The sequence below is a fragment of the Hippopotamus amphibius genome, chromosome 4, assembly GCF_030028045.1.
Source record: "Hippopotamus amphibius kiboko isolate mHipAmp2 chromosome 4, mHipAmp2.hap2, whole genome shotgun sequence".
NCBI classification, from domain to species: domain Eukaryota; kingdom Metazoa; phylum Chordata; class Mammalia; order Artiodactyla; family Hippopotamidae; genus Hippopotamus; species Hippopotamus amphibius.
The window spans coordinates 128,972,431-128,994,941 of record NC_080189.1 but is presented as its reverse complement, the minus strand read 5'-3'; the positions used below and the strand labels follow the sequence as shown (position 1 = coordinate 128,994,941).

At 36.5% G+C, this 22,511-nt stretch overlaps 1 protein-coding gene across 2 annotated transcripts in view; it reads right to left on the bottom strand.

Moving 5' to 3' along the window:
- Positions 1–1,826: 1,826 nt before the first annotated feature.
- Positions 1,827–22,511, bottom strand: part of HSPA14 (heat shock protein family A (Hsp70) member 14) — a 34,056-nt gene continuing 13,371 nt past the window's right edge. For both annotated transcript variants that reach the window (XM_057731634.1, XM_057731635.1), the window contains 6 exons: positions 21,206–21,361; positions 19,060–19,162; positions 6,362–6,574; positions 5,768–5,941; positions 3,419–3,489; positions 1,827–2,002 (listed from right to left, as the gene is read on the bottom strand). In XM_057731634.1, coding sequence (XP_057587617.1) covers positions 1,924–2,002; positions 3,419–3,489; positions 5,768–5,941; positions 6,362–6,574; positions 19,060–19,162; positions 21,206–21,361 — 796 coding nt within the window. In that variant the 3' untranslated portion in view covers positions 1,827–1,923. The remainder of the gene's footprint in view (positions 2,003–3,418; positions 3,490–5,767; positions 5,942–6,361; positions 6,575–19,059; positions 19,163–21,205; positions 21,362–22,511) is intronic.

The window sequence follows — 22,511 nt, the reverse complement described above, 5'->3', positions numbered from 1 at the left end:
AAAAGCATGCAAAGCTGACCAATAAAGAAGGAGTGGTATTCCTTTACTGTATTTCTAAACAAACCATGAAATATGCAAAAGTTGTACTTACTGGCCATTGTCCTGTAGGATACAAAGATGACATTGTTATTTTTTCTTCCATGGAATTCACTTATTCAATAGACATTTACTGAACACCTATATTCAGGGACTATTCTAGGGACTGGGACATAATGGTGCCTAAGACTAAGAGTCTCTTGCTCCCACAATGCTTAATAATCCAGTGGAGAAAGCAGTCAAATAAGTAAATTATTACATGGCTATGGAAGCAAAGAGAACTCAAATACATCCTTATGATATTTTATTCTATAAGTTTCAATAACCTATTTCAGGGGTTGACAAACTTCTTCTGTAAAGGGCAAGACAGTAAATATTTAAAGCTTTGTGGGTCACACAGTCTCTGTTGCAACTACTCATCGCTGCCATTATAGTGGGAAACAACCACAAGCAATACATACATGATTGAGTGTGGCTATGTTCTAATAAAACTTTATTTACAAAAATAGGTATGGAGCAGGACAGACACACTGCCAATAGTTTGCCAACCCCTGGTCTAAAGAGCTAACAATAACTACAAAATAAATCCTACAGCACTTGTCGAAAGCATAAATGAAAGCATTTAGATGTAGCAGTTCAAATAGTTCAGCTGGTATTGTCCTATTTCCTGAAAACACTCAATGGCTTACATATAATTATTTTATTTCAAAGTTTTTATAACTTGGGAAAAGATCATAAAAGATAACTAAGTACTCAGCCTTAACCAAAGGATATTCCTTTGAGGCTGCCTCTTTGTGGACTTAGACTCATACCTGAATTTTCCTTGTGTATCTGACAATAATTTGATGCAGAACAATAACAGAATATTTAAGTTTGGTTTCTGCATCTTTAGAAATAGAAGATCACTGCCATTTATCTCCATAAAAAGCCACTATAATAATAAAGCACAACCCAAAGTTTGAACAGGTGAAAAATAGCAGTTTTTAAATTTTACTGAATAAAGATATTTCCTCTCCTCAAGTCTGCAGGGAACCAAGGAGAGAAATGAATGGAAAATTCTCTCTTGGTAATAAAACCTAGAGTCTGATATGCACAGCTCACTTTCAAGCTCTTCCCTCAATACAGGCAGATTAGTTGTCTTGTTTTACTAAGAGAACAAGCTTTTTCCTTAGTAATCCACTGAGTATTCGCAATGCACTAGTCAATGCACTGTTTTCTGGAGAACAGAATGTGGCTAGTCCTCTCTTCAAAATAAAAAAATCTTTCAATTTTAAATGAAAAACATGTTTGTTAGAGGGAAAAATCAAACAACATAACTGTAAAAAGAAAAAGTGCCTCCTCCTTATTTCCTTCCACAAAGAAAGCCACTGCTAAGAGCGTGGCGTTTAGTCTTCTATACTTTTCTCTACATGTGGCACATGCATATTTATAAACAACTGTTGAGTTTATGGGTTTTCTTTTTTTCTTTTAAGCAAAAATGGTATCTTACTCTGCACAAGGCTCTGAAATTTTTTTCACTTAATATCAAAGACTTTTAACTTAGTTGATTAGTAAGAATGAATAAACAATTTCTTAAAATTTGAAGTTATAAAAAGAGAAAAAATTTTAAATGCAACATTAAAGTTCCAATAAAGTTTCCTTCAATCCACTCAAACAATTTCATTCTAAATAGCTTCAAGACAGAAAAAGTTCCTTATACTTCCCACTAATAATGGAAATCTTAAGTGGAAAACAAAAAAAAGGTTGCAACACTTACTGATATACTGTAGTTTAAAAGAAACATAGATCAGTTCATTCAAAAAGTGTTTTAATATAAACATCATTTATAAACAAAACCAAATAATGTTGATAGTTTACTTCTAAAAAATTCATCGTTTCTCTAAAACACTAAGATGCCACCTCAATAGTGATTGCCTCACATTTTCCAGTCTCTTGATCCGTGCAGGTCACGTGTAAAGATCCATCCCTAAGCAAGCAAAAGATAAACAACCCTTCATAAGCTCAATTTATAAAAACAGAAAGTCCTTAAGAAATTACTTGAGGACTTTGAATAAACAAGAGATCATTTTACTTTTTGAAAGAAGAGAAACACAACTTCATGTCTTTACATTTAGAACCATATGCCATAATTGGGTAGTTTGTTCTTAAAAACTTCCTCCTAGATCACTGTGATGAAAGTTGTATTCCTTGAGAACCCATGATGATAAAGATCTTAGGTTGAAAACTTTATGCAAGCTCAAAAGGTATCAAGCTGTTTTCAAGACCAGGCCACGGTAGACCTACGCTAATGAATTCTACATTCTGGCTAAGTGTGGTTTGTGGAATGAATTGTCCTTAATGTTAATTTGGAAATGATTTACTTGTAAGACATAGTATTATGGATGGACTGTTGTTAAGGAAATGATAATAGCTGGATTTAATTAGTAATTTATTTCCTACATATTTCCTGTTGCAATATTGAAATAAACTTACCATTTTATACGACAAAATATCAATTATGTAAACCTTAAAAATTATATTTAAAGTTGATGAAAATTATATCTCAAACTTGCATGGATCAGTTTTTTAGGCTGACTATACCTATAATTATGAGAGTTCATAAAAAATTCAGACTGCAAATGACTTGAGATATACTTTTCTTTGTAAATACAGTAATTTTACAGAGCAAAAATTTAAGTCACTGATAAGATCTTTGTAAGTTTTCTTTTTTTTAATATTTATTTATTTATTTGGCTGCACTGGGTTTTAGTTGTGGCACGCAGAATCTTTAGTTGCAGCATGGGAACTCTTAGTTGTGGCATGTGGGATCTAGTTACCTGACCAGGGATCAAACTTGGGGCCCCTACATTGGGAGCATGGAGTCTTAGCCACTGGACCACCAGGGAAGTCCCTATAAGTTGTTTTTTTTAAAAAATTAGTTAATTAATTTTATTTATTGGCTATGTTGGGTCTCTGTTGTTGCACACAGGCTTTCTCTAGTTGCTGTGAGCAGGGGCTACTCTTCATTGTGGTGTGCAGGCTCCTCATCAGGGTGGCTTTTCTTGCTGCAGAGCACAGGCTCTAGGTGCATGGGCTTCAATAGTTGCGGCACACGGGCTCAATAGTTGTGGCTCACAGGCTCTAGAGCATAGGCTCAATAGTTGTGGCACACAGGCTTAGCTGCTTCATGGCATGTGGGATCTTACCGGAGCAGGGCTCGAACCTGTGTCCCCTGCATTGGCAGGTGGATTCTTAATCACAGCACCACCTAGGAAGTCCCCTATAAGTTTTTAATAAATGATTTTCCCAGACTGACAACAGGTAAAGAATCAATAATCTAATAAAAAAAAGGTCAAGTCTCAAAGTGAATTTTCTTAATATCAGGAGTAATTTAATTTTTTACCTTTTCATAGTAAGAACAGCTAATATATCACGTGACCCATTTTCTTTTTTATCTAAATCCTGGAGCACAACCTGTTTAGGCAAAAACAATGCAAAGATGATTCAGTAGTTTGACATATTAATAAACTGATGCATCAATTATGCCAGTGGACTCAGTCTTACTCATTACTGGAACAAACCTTGTAAAACAGAGCTGCTTTCATTTCTCCTACCATTTATAGTAATTCAGAAAACAGATTAAGCTTTCGTAACTGACATGTCTCCTCTAAAAGGAGGGCATGTAAGATAATATATTTGTCCCGCTTAAATATCATATCCTAGATTAAAATGATTGATTTCTAGAAAGTACTGTTTGTCTCAGAAAGTAAAGATTGCTTTCCCTTTTTGGTAATTACGCCATTACAGTAATATGTAAAGTACATTTTGAATATTTTAAAAGCACTTGGAAAACATTTTTAAAAGAAACACGTGTCAAATTCTTTGATACAAGTAAGATTACATTTGTAAGAGTTACTAATGAATTTACTATAAAACTCCTTGGTTTCCTAAAGGAAGGTATACCAACAGACCAAGTTTGAAGGTGACTTTTCGGATTTTGCCAATATCAAGTTTTATGACCTCAGGTAGCACTAAGGTTACTCATTTGTAAAATGAGGTTAGAACAGATGGAATCTCTAGAAGATTCTCTCCCAAATTCAGTATTATGTGACTTTTCTCTTTCTGGCATCTGTAAATTAGGATATAGTGACAGTAGCTGTAGAGTCTCAGAGTAGTATGTGGAGAGAAAAGGTAAGAAATGTACAAGAGAGGAATACAAAGACTTCCACCTGAGTTTAGAAATCTGGTGCATAGGAAAGTGCTTCTATAGTGATACACCACAGAAACACCTGGAGGAGCTTTGAAACCTTTACTAGTTGAAGGAACCCTTCTCTCCCTTCTCCAGCAGATCCTAAGATATTGTCTGAGGTGGAGCCTAGACATGTTCTGTGTGTGTGTTTTCATTATTCATTTGTTGAAGTTAGAAAACAGATATAAAACTAAAGATACTATACACTCTCTTTTGTTACCTCCATTTGTTTGATTTTCACTATAAAAGTAATTAATACTCATGTTCTATGATGAAAAATTCAGTATAAAGTGGTAAAAAGTAAAAATACCCTCTTGGTACCTTCAAATCTACCCACTGTTCAAGTTCTCCAATACACTTCAAATACCTGTAGTTATATTCTGTATCCATGCATGGATATCTAAATACACACACCTACCCAAACACCACCTCCTTCACACATAACCATGCTCTCAACCTTTTTACTTAAACACAATGATATCACTCTATAAATATAATTCCGCAGTCCTTGTGTGTGTGTTTCAATGTAACTATATTTCTTGGGCATATTTCTAAGCAAATAACATGGCTCCATCTCATTCTTTTTAAAGGATGTAGATGACCATATCGTATGATATATGAATGTGGTATTTGAAAAAGCAAACTTATCTTATGTCAGAGACAGCATGGTATAAAGGCAAGAGCATGGGCCCAGGAGTAAAACCAACCTGAGGATAAATCTCAGTTCAATCAAGAAAATAACAAGGTGTTTACTACCATGAGCCTGTTTCTTTCTTTTTATTTTTAAAGATTTATTTATTTATTTATTTTTGGCTACGTTGGGTTTTCGTTGCTGTATGTGGCAAGCAGGGGCTACTCTATGTTGTGGCAAGCAGGGGCTACTCTATGTTGTGGTGTGTAGACTTCTCAGTGCAGTGGCTTCTCTTGTGGAGCACAGGCTCTAGGTGCACGAGCTTCATTAGTTGCGGCACGTGGGCTCAGGAGTTGTGGTGCACGGGCTTAGTTGTTCTGCGGCACGTGGGATCTTCCCGGACCAGGGATCGAACCCGTGTCCCCTGCACTGGCAGGCGGATTCTTAACCACTGCGCCACCAGGGAAGTCCCAATGAGCCTGTTTCTTAATCGTCTATAAAATGCACACAATAATGTCTATCTCACAGCATTTTGAAATTGTTTGTAAACTGCCTAGTACAGCACACCTGGCATTTAGCAAACAAAGGAATGTCATCTCCCCTGCCACTGACCTCATTACCAAGGAGGGGCAAGAGCACAAAGAGAAGCAGTAGAAATACAACTGTACTTTGTTTTTTTTTCCCTATAACTTTTTCAAATTGAAATTGCCTATTTCTTCTTTCCAAAATGAATAAGTACAATATAACACATAAAAATGTGTTAAATGTCTTACATGCATATTATATTAATTGATATTAAACTGAGTCTAATCCAGAAGGAAAAGCTAAACAGTTTCCCATGATTAACTCATAGTCTAATCTGATGTATTCACCTGTGCAAACTTGTTTTCCTCTTTTGCAGAGTTTTTCCCCTCAGACTCATAGAGTTCAAGACACACTGAGGATATACTTCCAGGGGCTTGTAATGTGTGCTGTCTTCGAGCTGGCAAAGGAGTCCCTGATGGAAACAGTACTTTGAAACTGCTGGCTCCTGATTCATCAACTCCCTAATAAGCAAGAAAATCATATGAACATCCTTTGATATTGTTACAATTATAAAAATCACTCCTATTATAAATTAATATGTATTCCTTGCTGATAATCTAGAAACTAGACAGCAGCAAAGAGAAGATAACAGAAACGACCCTTAATCCGAACCCTCTTTATTTAAAAATAAACTGAAACATAAAAATAAACTGAAACATACACCTCTCTACCTATATTAGACTTTCATGATTAAAAATAGTTAATTAAGAAATTAACATGTTAGATTAATACTAATTAAAAGAATGTCAGAAACTCATTATAATCTAAATTTAAACTTTTTACCAGTACACAAAGTTTTATTTTAGAAACAGTATATGTACATAAACTTGTGGCAATAAATTTATATCACTTATGGAAAAGTAAAGAAAAGCTAAACATACCTTAACTAAAATATCTTTGGCTGAACACTCTATCTTAAGAGCATCTTCCACTAAAAGGTTTTCTTTTCCAATAAGGATTCCTGCTTCTATAGCTGCACCAATGGGGATAACTTCATCAGGAGGGATAGAATTGAGAAGCTCAACAGCTGGGAAGAGATCTTTAATCATTTGCTGTAGCCTTGGGATTCGAGAAGACCCTCCACAAAGGACAACCTAGAAAATAAAAATAATTTTCAGTTTTTTACTTTTAGAACAATGATTGTTTCTCAGAATTAAGTGTAACAGGTCGAGCCATCTTCATCACATGAAATGGTAAAATATAAGAAGCCCTATTTTAACATATTATTTTATATTATACTTACCATATAAGTATATACATATAAATATGTATTTAATACATTGTAAATATTTAACATATTCTTTACTCATACAACAAAGTTTACAATGAGCAGATCTCACTATGTATTAGAAAACAGAATACAATAACATATACGTGGCTCATGGTGAATACTGCGCATACGAGGCTTAACCATAAATATTCAGTTGAATAGGAAATACAGTAATTAATATTCCATATTGTTCCAGCATTACCTAAAAGAAATGTTTACATACATCACAGCATTTCTGTGACAAAATAAACACTGGCAATCTCTCTATGTGAAAATGGTGCTATAGATTTTGTCTTCACTGTGGAAGAATAATTTTCTTGAGGAAAAAGATGTTTTATAAAACTACATTTTAAGCTTTAGGTACCACTTGATTAAATATGTTGTCTCTGAAAAACATCATTTAAATTGTCCTTTTATGAGCCTGCCCACACATCTAGCACCCCAACTTTTATAGCTGCCACCCAAGGGATGGGCCCCCAGATCTCTAGCTCTGACAGCCAACAGGGCTTGCATTCATGAGTCCCATAGGATGACAGCAAACAAAGAAGCAGCTTTTAAATGTGCAAAGGAGAACTCCTGCCCTGTGGCTATACACCAGGGCTCAGCACAGAGGGAGAAGGCAAACATGCCCATCTCCCAGCTTCTGCCTGCAAGGGTCTGACTGCACACTTTCCTGGCTGCTTGCCGGAGGGCCCAGCTTCTAATCAGCCTATACCTATGTGCTGACTTTGATCTTCCTCTTTGGGACACTGATGATGGTCTTGGCACGCCCCCAACTACTGAGAGCCACTAAGAACACAGATGGCAGCTTAGACAGGCACAAAGTTCTGAGAGGCCACCAGGAGCTCAGGTAGGGCTGACTGACAAGCTTCATCTCCTACACAAGACCAGTCTGTCAAAACTGGAAGAGTTTTATGTAAAGCCCAGAAACCAACACAGAGAGTCAAGGAAAAAGAAGATACAGAAAAATATGTTCCAAACAAAATAACAAGATAAATTTCCAGAAACTGATCTTAATGAAACAAACATGAGTGATTTACCTGACAGAGTTAAAAATAACAGTAATAAAGATGTTCAATGAAGTGAGGACAGAACTGTATGAACAAAGTGTGAATTTCAACAGATATAGAAAATATAAAAAAGTACCAAAGAGAAATCACAGAGCTGAAGTATACAATAACTGAACTTAAAAATTCAATAAAGAGTTTCAACAGCACACTAAATAAAGTGAAAGAAAGCGTCAGTGAACTTGAAGACAGGGCAGAGGAATGTATTCAGTCAGAGGAGCAAAAAGGAAAAAGAATGAAGATACATTCAGGGACTTACAGAACACCAGTATGTGACCAATATAAGCAATATAAGCGTCTTAGAAGGAAAAGTGGGGGAGGGCAGAAAACGTATTCAAAGAAATTATGGCTGAAAACTTCCTGAATCTGGGGAAAGAAACAGCCAGATCCAGTGAACCCAAAAAGTACCAGATAAGATGAGTCTAAAGGGATCCACACTAAGACACATTATAATTAAATTGCCAAAAGTTAAAGACAGAAAGTCTTAAAAGCTGCAAGAGAAAAACAACTTGTTAGATTCAAGAGAATCAACCCCCTTAAGTGGAAACTGCAACAGAAAACTTGCAAGCCAGAAGGGAAATATTCAAAGTGCAGAAAGAAAAAAACTGTCAGCCAAGAGTACTCAACTCAGCTGAAGGAGTTCACCCCTACCAGAGTGGCCTTACAAAAGATGTTAAAGGGAGTTAAGTTTAAACAAAATGCTAATAACATGAAAACATATAAAAGTATAAAACTCACTGGTAAAGATAAACATAGTTAGATTCAGAATACTCTAATATTGTAATGGTAGTGGGTAACCATATAACCCCAGTACAAAGGTTAAAAGACAAAGGCATTAAAAATTACTGTAATTACAATACTTTGTTAATGGATACACAATATAAAAAGATGTAAATCACGACATCAAAAACATAAAATGTGGGAAGAAGGAGTGTAAAAATGTAGAGCTTTTATATGAGTTTGAAGTTAAGCTGCTGTCAGCTTAAAATAGGATATCTGAACTATATAAAGTGTTTTATATAAGCCTCATGGTAACCACAAAACAAAAATCTATAGTAGATACACAAAAGGTAAAGAGAAAAGAAATCAAAGCAAATGACTACAGAAAGTCATCAAATCATGAAAGAAGACAGGAAAGAAAGAAACAAATGAACTACAAAACAGACAGAAAACGATTAACAAAATGGCAATAGTAAGGTCATACCTATCAAAAATTATTTCAAATTACTTTCTATACACTACAAACAAATTATTGGATGAAGAAATTAAGAAGACCATCCCATTTACAGGAGTATCAAAAAGAATAAAATACTTAGGAATAAATTTAACAGAGATGGTGAAATATCTGTACACTGAAAACCGCAAGACTTTGATGAAGGAAACTAAAGACAAAAATGAATGGAAAGATATCCCATGTTCACGGACTGGAAGAATTAGTATTGTTAAAATGTCCTTACTACCCAAATATTCAACGTAATCCCGATCAAAATCCCAATGGCATTTTTTATAGAAATAGAAAAAAACAATCCTAAAACCATAAAACTCCTGGAAGAAAACAGTAAGCTCCTTGACAATGGTCTTGGCAACGATTTTTGGATCTGGCACCCAAAGCAAAGGCAATAAAAGCAAAAATAAACAAGTCAGACTTTCCAAACTAAGAAGCATGCACACCAAAGGAAACCATCAACAAAATGAAATGGCAACCTGTTGAATGAGAGAAAATATTTGTAAATCATATATCTAAAAAGGTGTAAATTTCCAAAATACACAAGAATCTCATTAACTCAACAGCAAAAAACCAAATAACACAATTTAAAAATGGGCAAAGGACCTGAATAGACATTTTTCCAAAAGAAGACATACAAGTAGCCAAAGGTACATGAAAGGGTGCTCAACATCGCTAATCGAAGAAACAGAAAGTAGAAAAATGGTTGGGGTTGGGGGGTGGGGAATAGGGAGGGGACGGTAAAAGTGTACAAACTTTTAGTTATTAGATGAATAAGGTCCGAGGATCTAATGTATAACATGGTGATTACAGTTGATAATACTGTGTAGTATAACTGAATTTGCTAAGAGGGTAGAACTTGGTTTTGGGTATTCTCATTCAAAGGGTAAAAAGTACTAATAGTATGTCATTATTAATGCTGACAGTAACCAGAAAATTTTAATTTAAATAAATTCTTTAAACATTTACTCTGTTGTGTGAGATTTCTTCTGCAAACTTAAAGAGGAAAATTAAAAATATTATAGATTATTCTGAAAATAAAGAAAATAAAATCTATCAAACCTTGTGGAATAAAACCAAGCTATTAATGAGTAAAACTGCAGTTAAATTTTTGTTTAGGGAAAAAATGAAATGAATTAATATTCAATATAAAAATTTATAAAAGTAAGGAAAGTATCCTGGAACGACTGGAAGAAATAAAGTGGAAACCAGAAATAAAATAATTAGAAAAGAGAAATATATGACCTGAAAAAAAAAAAAATCTAAGGAAGTCTTTTTGGGGTTGTAGTGGCAGGAGTTGGAGCAAAAAATAAAACAAACATCTACAAAACCTAAAGAAGGAAAAAAACAGATGAACTCAAACAGAAAAAAATTAATAAAAAGAGAGATCAGCCAGTTTAAATTTAAATAACTTCTTTATACTTTAAAATTTCAATATCAGAAGATGTATAAAATTAAAAATTATAAGAACATTATGCAAAGTTGTATGGTAAGAGTTTAAGATCATTATGAAATAGGGCTATAAAACTTTAATACGAAATTGAAGCAATAAAAAGAAATTATGAAAGTTACAAATACACTTCAAAAATTAGTTCCAGACAAAATGTGTTTATAGGCAAATTCTTTACAATTCTTGAAGAACAGAGAATATTTATGCATCATGCACTAATCTGGAGTACTTAAGAAGATGAAAACAGGGACTTCCCTGGCAGTCCAGTGGTTAGGACTCTGCACTTCCATTGCAGTGGGTACAGGTTTGATCCCTGGTTGGGGAACTAAGAACCCGAATGCCATGCCATAAGGCCAGAAATAAAAACCAAAAAACAAACAAAAAGATGAAAATGTATTAAATTCCATTTTATAAGCACCTGATAGTCCAAGAACAAAACAATAAAAACAAACACCAATAAAACAACACCTGGACCAGAGGTTGCAAAGTAGCAACTTGCAAATTCTATCATGCAAGATATGTTTTCTCTATTCACATAGTGCTTTTAAAAGTTCTGCATTAGTAACTAACATTTAAACATTAAAAAGTTTGAATGAAAGTCCCTATTTTGAGAGTCTCTTAAGAAGTCAAAGGCTCCAACAGCACCGGCCTGCATCCCTAGATGGCAGTGATCGGTGGGTAGGCTGCAGCTACCCCTTTGGGACTAGAACAGCTCCTGGCGTATGTGGCCGGCTCACCACCACCTCCTGTGGCCCTCATACCAGCTACTGGGGTCATTTGCCAATTATAATCATGTTTGTGCTCTTACTTTTCTTACAGCGAAGAGTGAGATGTGAAATCCTTTACTCAACCCAGCTCTCACACTAGCAGGAGAATGAAAGACCAACAGGACTGTGTGTCTCAAGAAAAATGGTAGGGGACCTATTTCTTTTTGGAAGAATGGTATGGTACAGTGAGTCTACTGTACTCCATGGCATCCAGACAGCTTAACTGCGGTGCAGTGCCTAAGATACACATATTATATTTTTACGTGCGGAAAGAAATGGATTCTCTTTCATATTACCTTTGGGAAACATCCCAGCATCAGTGCATTAGATACGATGGAGCCAATGATGTGTTTATGACTGACATGGAATTCCATACAAACACTACTGATACTTCTGTCCCCGTAAAGGATCTGATTTGCTTCTTCCTAGAGAAATGAGTATTTTGGAAAACTCACATGGCGAGGGATCTGGCACTTTCTCATGTGGAACTTAATTTACAGATATGAAAGGGATAACCTAAAACCATACTCCCACCCTGTGGAACTGAACACTGACTTCAGAATTCTACATGTTTCTTTGAAGTAGTTATGCAAAATATTTTAAAACCACTCTGCAAAGGTTCCATCCTTGTTTAGAAGACCTTATTTTGTGAGTAGATATTTTTCATGACAAAAATGGAAAAAGTGAAATATTACTCCTAGTTAAAGAATTTAAGGCTGAATTCTATGCCAAACACAACAACTCGAAATATAAGATTTGACTCTGACATCACGGAGCAGAAGAAAAGATGTTTCAGGTTTCAAATCTGAAGGAGAAATTAGTTGTGAAAGAAATATTAGTTATTAAATATTTCTATTTGTCAATGTGCTATTTTTTTCAAGTTGGAATTTAAAATATAACCTCTGCTATCAGATATTTGTATTTTTATTCCCAGTCAGTTTACTTTCTGGCAGTTGTTTTTTCCTGTACCTGACAGCACTCCTGATGTTCCTGCGTGGCCCCTACAGCTACTTGAGCGTGGACCTGCTCTCACACTCTGCCTCGGGTTATGAAAAAATGGAAGGTACTAGCAGCCTGTTTCCTGCAGAACACCGTGCATGATTATGTTACCTTAGAATAAAGAGAAGTTAAGGCACTGGATGTTTTCTTTTAGAAGGTACTGTTCTGAGTAAATGAATTAGATATACTGTGATATTTTGTTATGCTAGGTAAGTTCAAGCACTTGAGCTAAAAAGGATTAAATCCCCTATTTCTCTGAGTGTGTCTCAGGTACTTTTTTTTAAATTTAAATTGGCTGTGTTGGGTCTTTGTTGCTGTGCACAGGCTTTCTCTAGCTGCGGCGAGCGGGGGCTACTCTTCACTGTGGTGCGTGGGCTCCTCATTGCCGTGGCTTCTCTTGTTGCAGAGCATGGGCTCTAGGTGCGTGGGCTTCAGTAGTTATGGCACATGGGCTCAATAGTGGTGGCTCATGGGCTATAGTGTGCAGGCTCAATAGTTGTGGCACACGGGCTTAGTTGCTCTGCAGCATGTGGTATCTTCCTGGGGTAGGGATCAAACCCATGCCCCCTGCATTGGCAGGTAGATTCTTAACCACTGAGCCATCTAGGAAGTCCCTCAGGTACTTTTTAAAGAGAAAAGTAGCCTCTGCTTACAAAGTTATACAACCTTAGAAGAGGCCAGCCATCAAGGAGCAAGTCATGCTATGTGGACAGACAGAAAAGGGTGGTAGGGAGAGGAAGGACTAGCAAAGGCCTGAGCCTTGGCTCCACCTTCTCACTTGCTCAGTGCTTGGGACTCAGCCATGTGCCTCTGACCCTCCCTACACAGAAGCCTTGGGGACCTACCGATAAGCCATGGTCCAACTCACCATCTGGGATGGAACCAGAGAATGAGCTGGAGGTAGGAAGCTAAGGTACTTCTTTAGACCAATGCAACCAAAACACAGGACCATTCCCCTTTTCAGTGTCTGATGTTAAAAGGGGTTACTTTGCTCAGACAATTTGGGTAAGGCAGGAAAGTGTGAAATAGCCCATCTAACCTCTCCTGCTAATTTAGGATAAACAGTGTGTAAATGATACATGAATCATCACAGAAAATTAAGTAATATATCAAAAGAATAACTTCTCATAACCAAATAAGATCTATCCCAGGAATACAGTGATAGTTCCATATGAGGAAATTATCAATAATTCATCAAATAACTTAAAGAGAAATATAGAGAAAACCATAAGATTATCTTGCAGGTGTCCAAAAGCAATTGTAATAACTCAACATCTATTTCATATTAAAACAAAAATAGAGAAATGCTCAATATAATAAAGAGAATCTATTTCAAACCAGTTACCAGTAATTAAATTTGTTGGTAAAATATTAACACTATTCCTCTAATAAAGAGAACAAAAGAAAGAGGTCCAGTATCAATTAAAATATTCAAGGCCTGACCAAGGCAATCAAACACAAACAAGAAGTGAGAACAGGGAACTCTACTCGATACTCTGTAATGGCCTATATAGGAAAAGAATCTAAAGAAGAGTAGATACATGTATGTGTATAACTGATCCACTTTGCTGTGTAGCATTAACTAACACAACACTGAAATCAACTATACTCCAATAAAAATTTAAAAAAAAAGAAGCGAGGGGTACAGATGTGCAAGATGGAAGTATCACCACACAGATAAAACCCTATCCCAACGCCCACAGCCCACTCCACCTACCACCCCATTTTCCTTCTGCCCTTTTAGCTGAACTTCTCAGGAGTTATTTATTATACTCATCGTGTCCATGGCCTCAGCTTCTTCTCTATAATAAGCTCACTTCAGTAAGGTGTTTCTCTCTGTAACTCCACTGCAACTGCTTTTCCCAGTGATCTGGTCCCTCGCTGCCTTCTCCCACCGCCCCCACCCCGGCTCACGCAGTCCCACCCCCCACTGCTGCCCCTTAAACATACCAAGCTTGCTCTCCCCCACCCTGGCTGTTCCCTCTGCCTCTGGAAAACCTCCACACATTCACCTGGTCTGTTCCTTCATTTCACTTCCTTCAGGGCTCATCAAAAGCCATCTCCTTAGATGGGAACCTTATCTGAAAATTTACCCTTTGTCATTAGCTATGTCCTTATCCTGCTTTATTTTTCTTCATAACAGTTATCACACCTAGACATTATTTTAAGTGTTTCTTGAAGGCAGAGACTTTGTTATGTTTACTGCTGTGTCCCAAGTACCTAGAACCCGCCTAGCATGGAGTAGGTGTGCTCAATAATTAGTTGTGTTAACCAGAAAATTCAGAAGACTACATGAAAAATTATTAATACCAAGAGTTCATGAAGTGGCAGAGTATCAGATAAAGGGGCAAAACACCAGTAAGTATTCTATTTATCAGCAAAACCAGATTAGTACTGATAAATAAAAGCATAAAAAACATCTCATTCACAACAGCCAGAAATCCCACGATTAAGAAAACACATACCTCAAGAAAGTATTAAAGATTTGAAAAGAGAGAGATACCAACTTTGTGGTTAGGAAAACTAAACACCATAAAGTTACTACATCACCCCCAATAATTTTATAGGCTTAATGCAACTGCATCAAAATTGCAATGGGATTTTTATCTAAGAAGTTGAAAAAATAATTCTAAAGCTCTCTGAAAAAAACCTGACAATATGAATAAAAAGAATTTTTAAAAATTGTGGTGTTAATAATGAGGGTTTACACCTACTTAGAAAATAAACTGCTTCTGGTAAGCAATCTGATAACAAATATTAAAAGTCTTAAAATTTGGGATTTTATTCACAAATCTTATTCCAAGGAAATTAAGGATGTTAACAAAGCCACAAAGACTGCTGTTTATAAAACCAAAGTAACCTACACACTCAACACAAATAATTGGCTTTGTAAATTACGACACATTAATACAACAAAATATACTACACAGCTATTAAAATTGCAGCTAAAGAGTCTGGGAGCTGGGATAAAATGGCGAGATTAACCACAGCGGTATATCTATGTACACTTCTATAAGTCCACTTATAAACAATAAGGAAATTTAAGAAGATATAAAGGGCAGAATAAATGCAAGAGAGACCTTGCATTTGAGATTTCAATAAATTTTGGAAGGGAAAGAAGTAATTGTCTTAAAGCTGAAGTGGCCTGAGACAACTAAAGAGGAAGCAAGGTGACCTGACCCACAGAACCAGAGCAGCTCGGGACTGGGAAGCACCAAAGGCCACAGAAAGCGAGGGCCAAGCAGAGGAGTGAAAGCGGGACACCTGGTAGACAGCGTCCCTGCCAGCACACACATGGACCCCCAGACCTCCCCGCTGACCCAACAGGTGGCCACCAGCACCTCCTCCTGCACTCACACAGGGCTTTCGCCCAGTTTGGGGACTTGGGTGCAAAGGACAGCAGGAGGAAGGAGGGGGGCATGGTACTGAAAACAAGGGGAATAAGGGAAAGCCTAACATAATAAAGAGTAGGAACCCTGAGGCTCCCTGTTCTCAGATATCAGACGTGTCCTTCTCAAGCAAGAGGTGAGAGGATTCCTTCTGGAAAAACTAAATACTCCTAAGGCTAGACTGCCAGAGACTACAATGAGAAAGGTGACTGGCACGAGAGTAAAGAAAGAGCATGGGTTATGGAGGCAGGCGGACTGAGTTCCCATTCTAGCTCCAGCACTTATGTGCCAGCATTGCTTTAAGCAAAGCACTTAATCTCTTTGGAAACTTTAGTTTCCTCATCTGAAAATGGAGATAACAGTGCCCATCTCTTGATGCCTTTGTGAGGATCAAACTTTTGTGAAGATTAAAGGTTTCAATAAATGTAAAGCCCATCGTCCCCTCCCTCCACCCTTGTAACAGGATTATGCTTCGCAATCCCTCTGTGCAGAGACAGTAGATTGCCTCATACTCAGGCCCGGCCAAGTGTCTAGCTTTGGCCAAATGACTGTGGATACACTGAAGTACAACACATCTAAGCAGAAGCTTTAAAAGCCCTGCATGTTCCACAAGCTCTCTTCCTTTTTCCCCTCTGCCATGAAAACTGCATATCCCAGAGAGCTGCAGGTCGTAGAATGAGAAGCACACAAAAGAACTATAGCAGTAGATCTACAGCCACCTTCAGCTGCCCACGTGAACTGTAAGTGAGAAAAAACTGTTCACAGAAAACCCATGAGACTTGGGGGTTGTTTGTTACTGCAACAAGGTCAACAAACTACAGAGACAACTCTGTAGTGTCTGGAGAGTGAATATTTAACAATATTCTTAACCCTGAGCATGTATAAGAGTGAGTCAAAAATGATCCGCACTCTGGCTGCAGAATTTATTTTGATTAACTTTTAGAAAAGACAAATACATCATTTTTTGACACAATCTCCTTGCTTTTCAATACACTCTGTCCATCTGTCAACAAGTGTATTCCCTCATTAAAAAACGTTTTAGGCTGAGCTGTAAGTCACGAATGCACCGCTGTCTTCACCTCTTCATCAGAAGCGAATCTTCGTCCTTGTAGGGTTGCTTTCAGGGGACCAAAAAGGTGAAAGTCCGATGGAGCAAGATCAGGACTATAGGGAGGATGCTTTAACATCTCAAAATGAAGTTTTCACAGAGTGTCGACAGTGTGGGCAGAAGTGTGCGGACGTGCACAGCCTCAGACCACAAAAAACAAATCACTCACACTGTGCAAGTCACAAGTGAGGCATCCATTTTTGCTCCCACCACAGTTACAAATGAACTGATGTAACATGTTCACACCTGCACAGCAGTGACTGGGGAGACAGTAGCCTTGAATGGAAAGCACTGATAAGACAGTGTGGCCAACAGAAGTTTTAATGTAACCGGAGTGCGGATAATTTTTGACTCGCCCTCTTACTTGACCTCTAGTCAAGCAACTGAGGATTGTACTGTTTGTGATATCTAATGTCAGGGCTATACGACCAGTAATTGAAGGAAGAGAACTCACATTAACTGATCATCTACAATACGCCACACCCTGTGCCATACAGGATGTTTCATTCAATCCTCATAACAACCCTACAGAATAAGTTATACTTATATACTTGTAACTTAAGTATTATCACCCTCCTAGTAAGAAGAGGCAAGTAAGGCTCAGGAAATTAAGTGAGAAAGTCGATGAATATTCTGGAACTATTAGCACTGTGAGCCTTCCAATTCAGGTGGATCTGTCTCCAAGCTCACTCCCTTCCCACCACTGCCTTGCACCATTATACCATGTGCCTTAATCTTTATAATCCACACCCCTACACACACACCCCAGCACCTAGTGCAATGCATGGCATATAATAGGTGTTAAAACAAAACAAAAACTTATTGAACCAAACTGCAAGGAAAACTGCCCCAAACAAAAAAATCTCAATTTCCATCATACAGAATACATGAAAGTAGTGAAAATAGAAAAACTTTCCAACTACAGACAAATTAAGTGAAAATAGTATTAAATATTTGTCACAGACCTGAACAAAGATGGAATTTACAAACTTAGAAGCAGCTGAAGAAATCAGAGTAACAGACCAACAGATTTAAATACATAAATAAATGAAACCTCAGCGTGTGTAAACCAGTAAACTGCATGCCTTGAAAGAAGACTGCAGTAAATGGCAGTTAATTTTCTGATTATACAAAAAGTAAAAACATACCTTTTTTCAACTACTTAATGGAAAATTTATCTTTAAATGATAAAACCCAGTGTCAGCAAGGTTATAGTAAAATGTCTGTTTCATATATTGCTGATGAAAGTATGAGTTAATTCAACTCTTTTGGAAAGTAACTGAAGGTAAAAATAGGCTTAAGTGATTTATACTCTTTGATCTGATAATTTTACTACGGGAATCTATCCCAAGGAATAATCTTAAATATGGGAGAAGATGGGCATCACTGTTCTGGGGAGGGGGAGACCCGATCTAGGTGTCCACACAGAACAATGAAATAATCTATGGTGCTTTTCCTTTTCTAGGATATTAAGAATCTATTTAAAATTGTGTTGATAAAGATGATACAGTAATATGGGCAAAGGAATTGGTTATAATATTATATAAGGAACATAAAATTCAAAATTTAGCATACAAATTAGACTATTTTATTCCAAAATGAAATACTGGTTACCTTTAGTTATTTTTTGAGTTTTCTTATATGAATACTACTTCATTAACAAAAATGAAAAAAAAAATTATATGTACTTTAAATGAGTAGAAATAATCTTGGGGGGAAAAGGTAACATTAAACAGTTGGAATGTTTTTGAAAGTCTCAAAATATTTTCTCATGCAAGCAAATATGCAATATTTCTCAGCAAGCAGAGAGAAGCAGTATGGTGTAGTGGTTAAGAACAGACCTGGGAACCACACTAAGTTAAATCCTAGGTCTACCACTAACCATGCAATCACCATGAAGCTACTTATATCTTTGTACCTCTCTCTGTGCCTCCAGTTATAACATGGGGGTAAATAACAGCACTTACTTCATTGAGCTGTCGTGAAGACTCAAAGTTAACACATGGAGAACACTTAAAAACAGCGCTTGACACATAGTGAATGTTCTAATCTGTCAATTTTTGCTTACGTCTAAAAAAATATACTGAAAAGGAATTAATCTTTTTTGCTAGGAAAATGAACATACAGAACTATCAGTTCAGTAGAGTCATTAATCAAAATTTAATCGATTTTCCTTTCTTACTAATAGAAGCTAAGAAAATATATAAATGTATAAAAATATTCTTTCAGTACCAAGGGGCTGTGTCCTAAATTCCAAATCGAAAATTATTCCTAAGATAAATAAGAAAAATATAAATGTATTACCTTGTTGATATCATCTGCTGTAAATCCACTTTGTTCTAAGAGTTCTCTGATTGCTTCTATACATTTATTAAAAAGTGGAGAACAGAGAAGTTCAAATCTTGCTCTGTACACACAGAGAAGAGAAGACACAGAAAAAAGGCTTAGTACAGTCAAATAAGACATCTTTTTCTTGTGAAGGGTAATGCCAAAATCTGCCCTGATGGGTCTCTTAAGGATAGGTTTATCATCAGAATAGGATACTAAACACCTAGCATGGCAATATCATGGGGTGGGGAAAGTCTAGGTTATCCATCTACAAATGTATGAAATTGCTTCATATTAAATTCAGGTGGAAGACTGTCGTACCTAAAGCCTACGTAGAAGCTTTCAAAAAACTTAAAAATACTCATTGTATGGCATTTCCAACAATAAATCTACTAATAATCCAAATCAAACCATCATTTGGAAGTTTTTGCTATTTTTATACGTTAAAGTTTTAAAAATTGTTTCTATTTTCCTCTATAGTCTGTGCCTATGCTACATGTAAGTTTAGTTTTTCTGCACCGAGAAGCTTGAATCCTAGCAAATAATTTTAAGAACAAACTATGTTCATGAAAAATGTACTCTCTAATGTCATACTAAACCTCTTAAATGCAGATGACTGATTTTTAAATATATTTATGCTATCTCCAGATAGTGAAATATACTTTATGGTTGACATCTCTGTGATAAAGGCAATATTTCCTTATTGAAAAATTATAAAAATTTATTTCTTAATAACTGATATTAATAAGGAAACATATTCTGAGTACTTGGACAAACTTGGCACTAAGTTAGAAATTCTGAAAATAGGAAAAAAATAAAGACTCTCTTGCCCACAAAAGAGATTTAAATTCAATTTAACACCTTTCTATCTTTTTAGGTTGTAGCTTGAAATCTCTCTTAAAAGATACAGAGAACTTTTTGGAGCCACTGGCCACCTGACACTACTGAGCACTTGAACTGTGGCTAATGCTACTGAGGAACGAAATTTTTAATGTTATTCATCTCTAATTAATTTAAATTTAAGTAGCCACAGGTGGCTGTTGGCTACGGTAGGGGCAGTGCTGATCTAGTCTTTGGGAAAGCAAGGAAGCGAAACCACCAGGGCCAAAGAGAATTTAACCAAATAGAGGCCACAGAAGCCTAAAAATAATATAAGACTGTAATTCTGGAAATTTTCACTTTGTTTCCAAGTCACCTGTTAGCTTGCTGGGAGGTTTAAATTGTGCTAACGGTAACTATTATATAGTATTGTGAGTTATATGCAAAAAATGACAGGGCGACAGCCTCCCTTTGGACTTTCTGGGTGAAGGTGCTATCGCTTGTAATCAATGGTTTAGATTATGTAAAAGATATGAGCATTAAAAACAATTTTATGCACATTAAACCTGTGTTTACGAAATGTCATAAAAAAGCTATTAAAATTTAAAATGCTGACGATGGATGACAGCAAATAAAACCAGGACAGAGATCAATCCTCAGGGTAGTGTGACAGGTAACGAGTATGAATTCTGGAGTCAAACTAGCTGGGTTTGAAGCCCAGAACAGTCACTTGCTAGCTGGGTAACCTTGGACAAGAAATGAAACCAAAGCTCTCTGTGTTTCAGCTTCCTTATGTGTAAAGTAAGGAAAATAACAGTACTTACCTCATTGGGTTGTTAGGAGAATTTGCTAGTTAATACCTAGAAAGTACTTAGAAAAAGCCTGCCACCCAGGAGTAATAATCAAGGTATAGTAAACAACCACCGACACGTGTGCAAGCCCCATATCAAATTCAAGCGACAAAGAACTAGGAGTTATACAGGTGGGACTGCAATTCTGTAAGAGAAATTCGCAAACCTCCAACTTCAAGTCTCTGTTCATCTTTCAAAGATCTAGGATGCCTTTTCCACTCACTGTTCTTTGTAGCTGCAAAATAACAGGGCAATCACGACTGATGTGATTACTTTGGGAACAGTTATTTACTCTCATAAAAGCTGGACCCCAGAAGACAGAAAAGCTCTCCTTTTAGAGAGTGCTAATAAATCTCAAATGAGCAAATGAAAAACCCAAAGTGAGAAAATCACACCTAAATATGAATATGCTTGGAATTTTTTTGTTTCAGTTTTTTGAACTGCAGTTTTACCTGGACACATTGCAGTCAAAATCTTGACCTTCATACAACGAGTCAAGGAAACAATTGGCACTTCCCAAGGTTGACAGAGAATGCTTGGCGGTGTCAGCGCTGTTCATCAGTTTCATCATCGCACGGGCATTTCCTCTCACATCATGTTTGAAGGATCTACATTAAAAACAGTCTTTGAAGTTTAAAAAAGAATGTACTGTAACTAACATCGGATAATCCCTATAAGGATAACTGTAAGCTCATGAATCAATATTAATACCAGGTTTTAGTATCTCCAAAATATCCAAAGAAAATTCTCTGCAATTTCAAGGAGGGTCTCAAGAAAAATGAATAACCAATATACTTAAGACTTTGAATTGCTGGATTCTGTAACCATAATAATGCACTGTGCTTTGAAGAAGTACAGGAGCCTCCACCTTTTTGGAAATGAGACAAAAGGAGGTTGAAGGAGATTCATGCACTGGGTCAAGTCTCACAGCTCACCCATTACAACCACAGCGCAATTATCATTTGATGGCATAAAATGATCTGTCCAGCATTAGTAAAAGAACTTCTTCAAAGAAACTTGAAACATACAAAATATGTAAAATTATAGTTCCTCTACCTCCAAGGTGAGTTAACTGCTAAAACTGCTTGCTAAGTGGTGATTGATGGCTCTGTCCTTAAACATATTTAATAACTGAAATTGCAGTAAAATTAACAATGCCCTTCCTTGCGTTGGAACACCTTTACAACAAAAAGCAGGACAGGTCTTTATTAAACAAGTGAGAAATTATCATTTTTTCAAGACTTTTTTTACCCAGTTCGGTCAAACTTATGAAAATGTTGTTTCAGCTTTTTTTTAGAGCAGTAATGTCCCAAATATAACCTCTATATATATTTGACTCACGATGTGCCAAATGGGATTAGAATTTTGAGTGGAATAAAATTACATCCAGTAACAAAGTTAAAATATTCCTTGTGGTAGTAAATGAGTAATTAAACAAACACTCTGTAAGACATTAACTCACTGGAATCTAACCATACATACATTTCTACACTTGTAAAAATTGTTCAGAAGGTAATGAGGTCTCAGTGCCTTTACCCTCCTTATCCAGACATAAAAGCAGCCACTGAAGAATTGAGAGAAAAATCCAAGTACACTGCACCAGGCAGCTTGGCCTCTGCTCCCCGTTTGCTGGAATAGACCTTAGAACTTTAGACACAACAACATCCAGGTCACTGGAAAACACATGTTCTCTTTTGAAGGGCAATTTCAAATAAATTAGGAAAAAATATTAAACCTGAAGTTAAACTTCAATCGAAA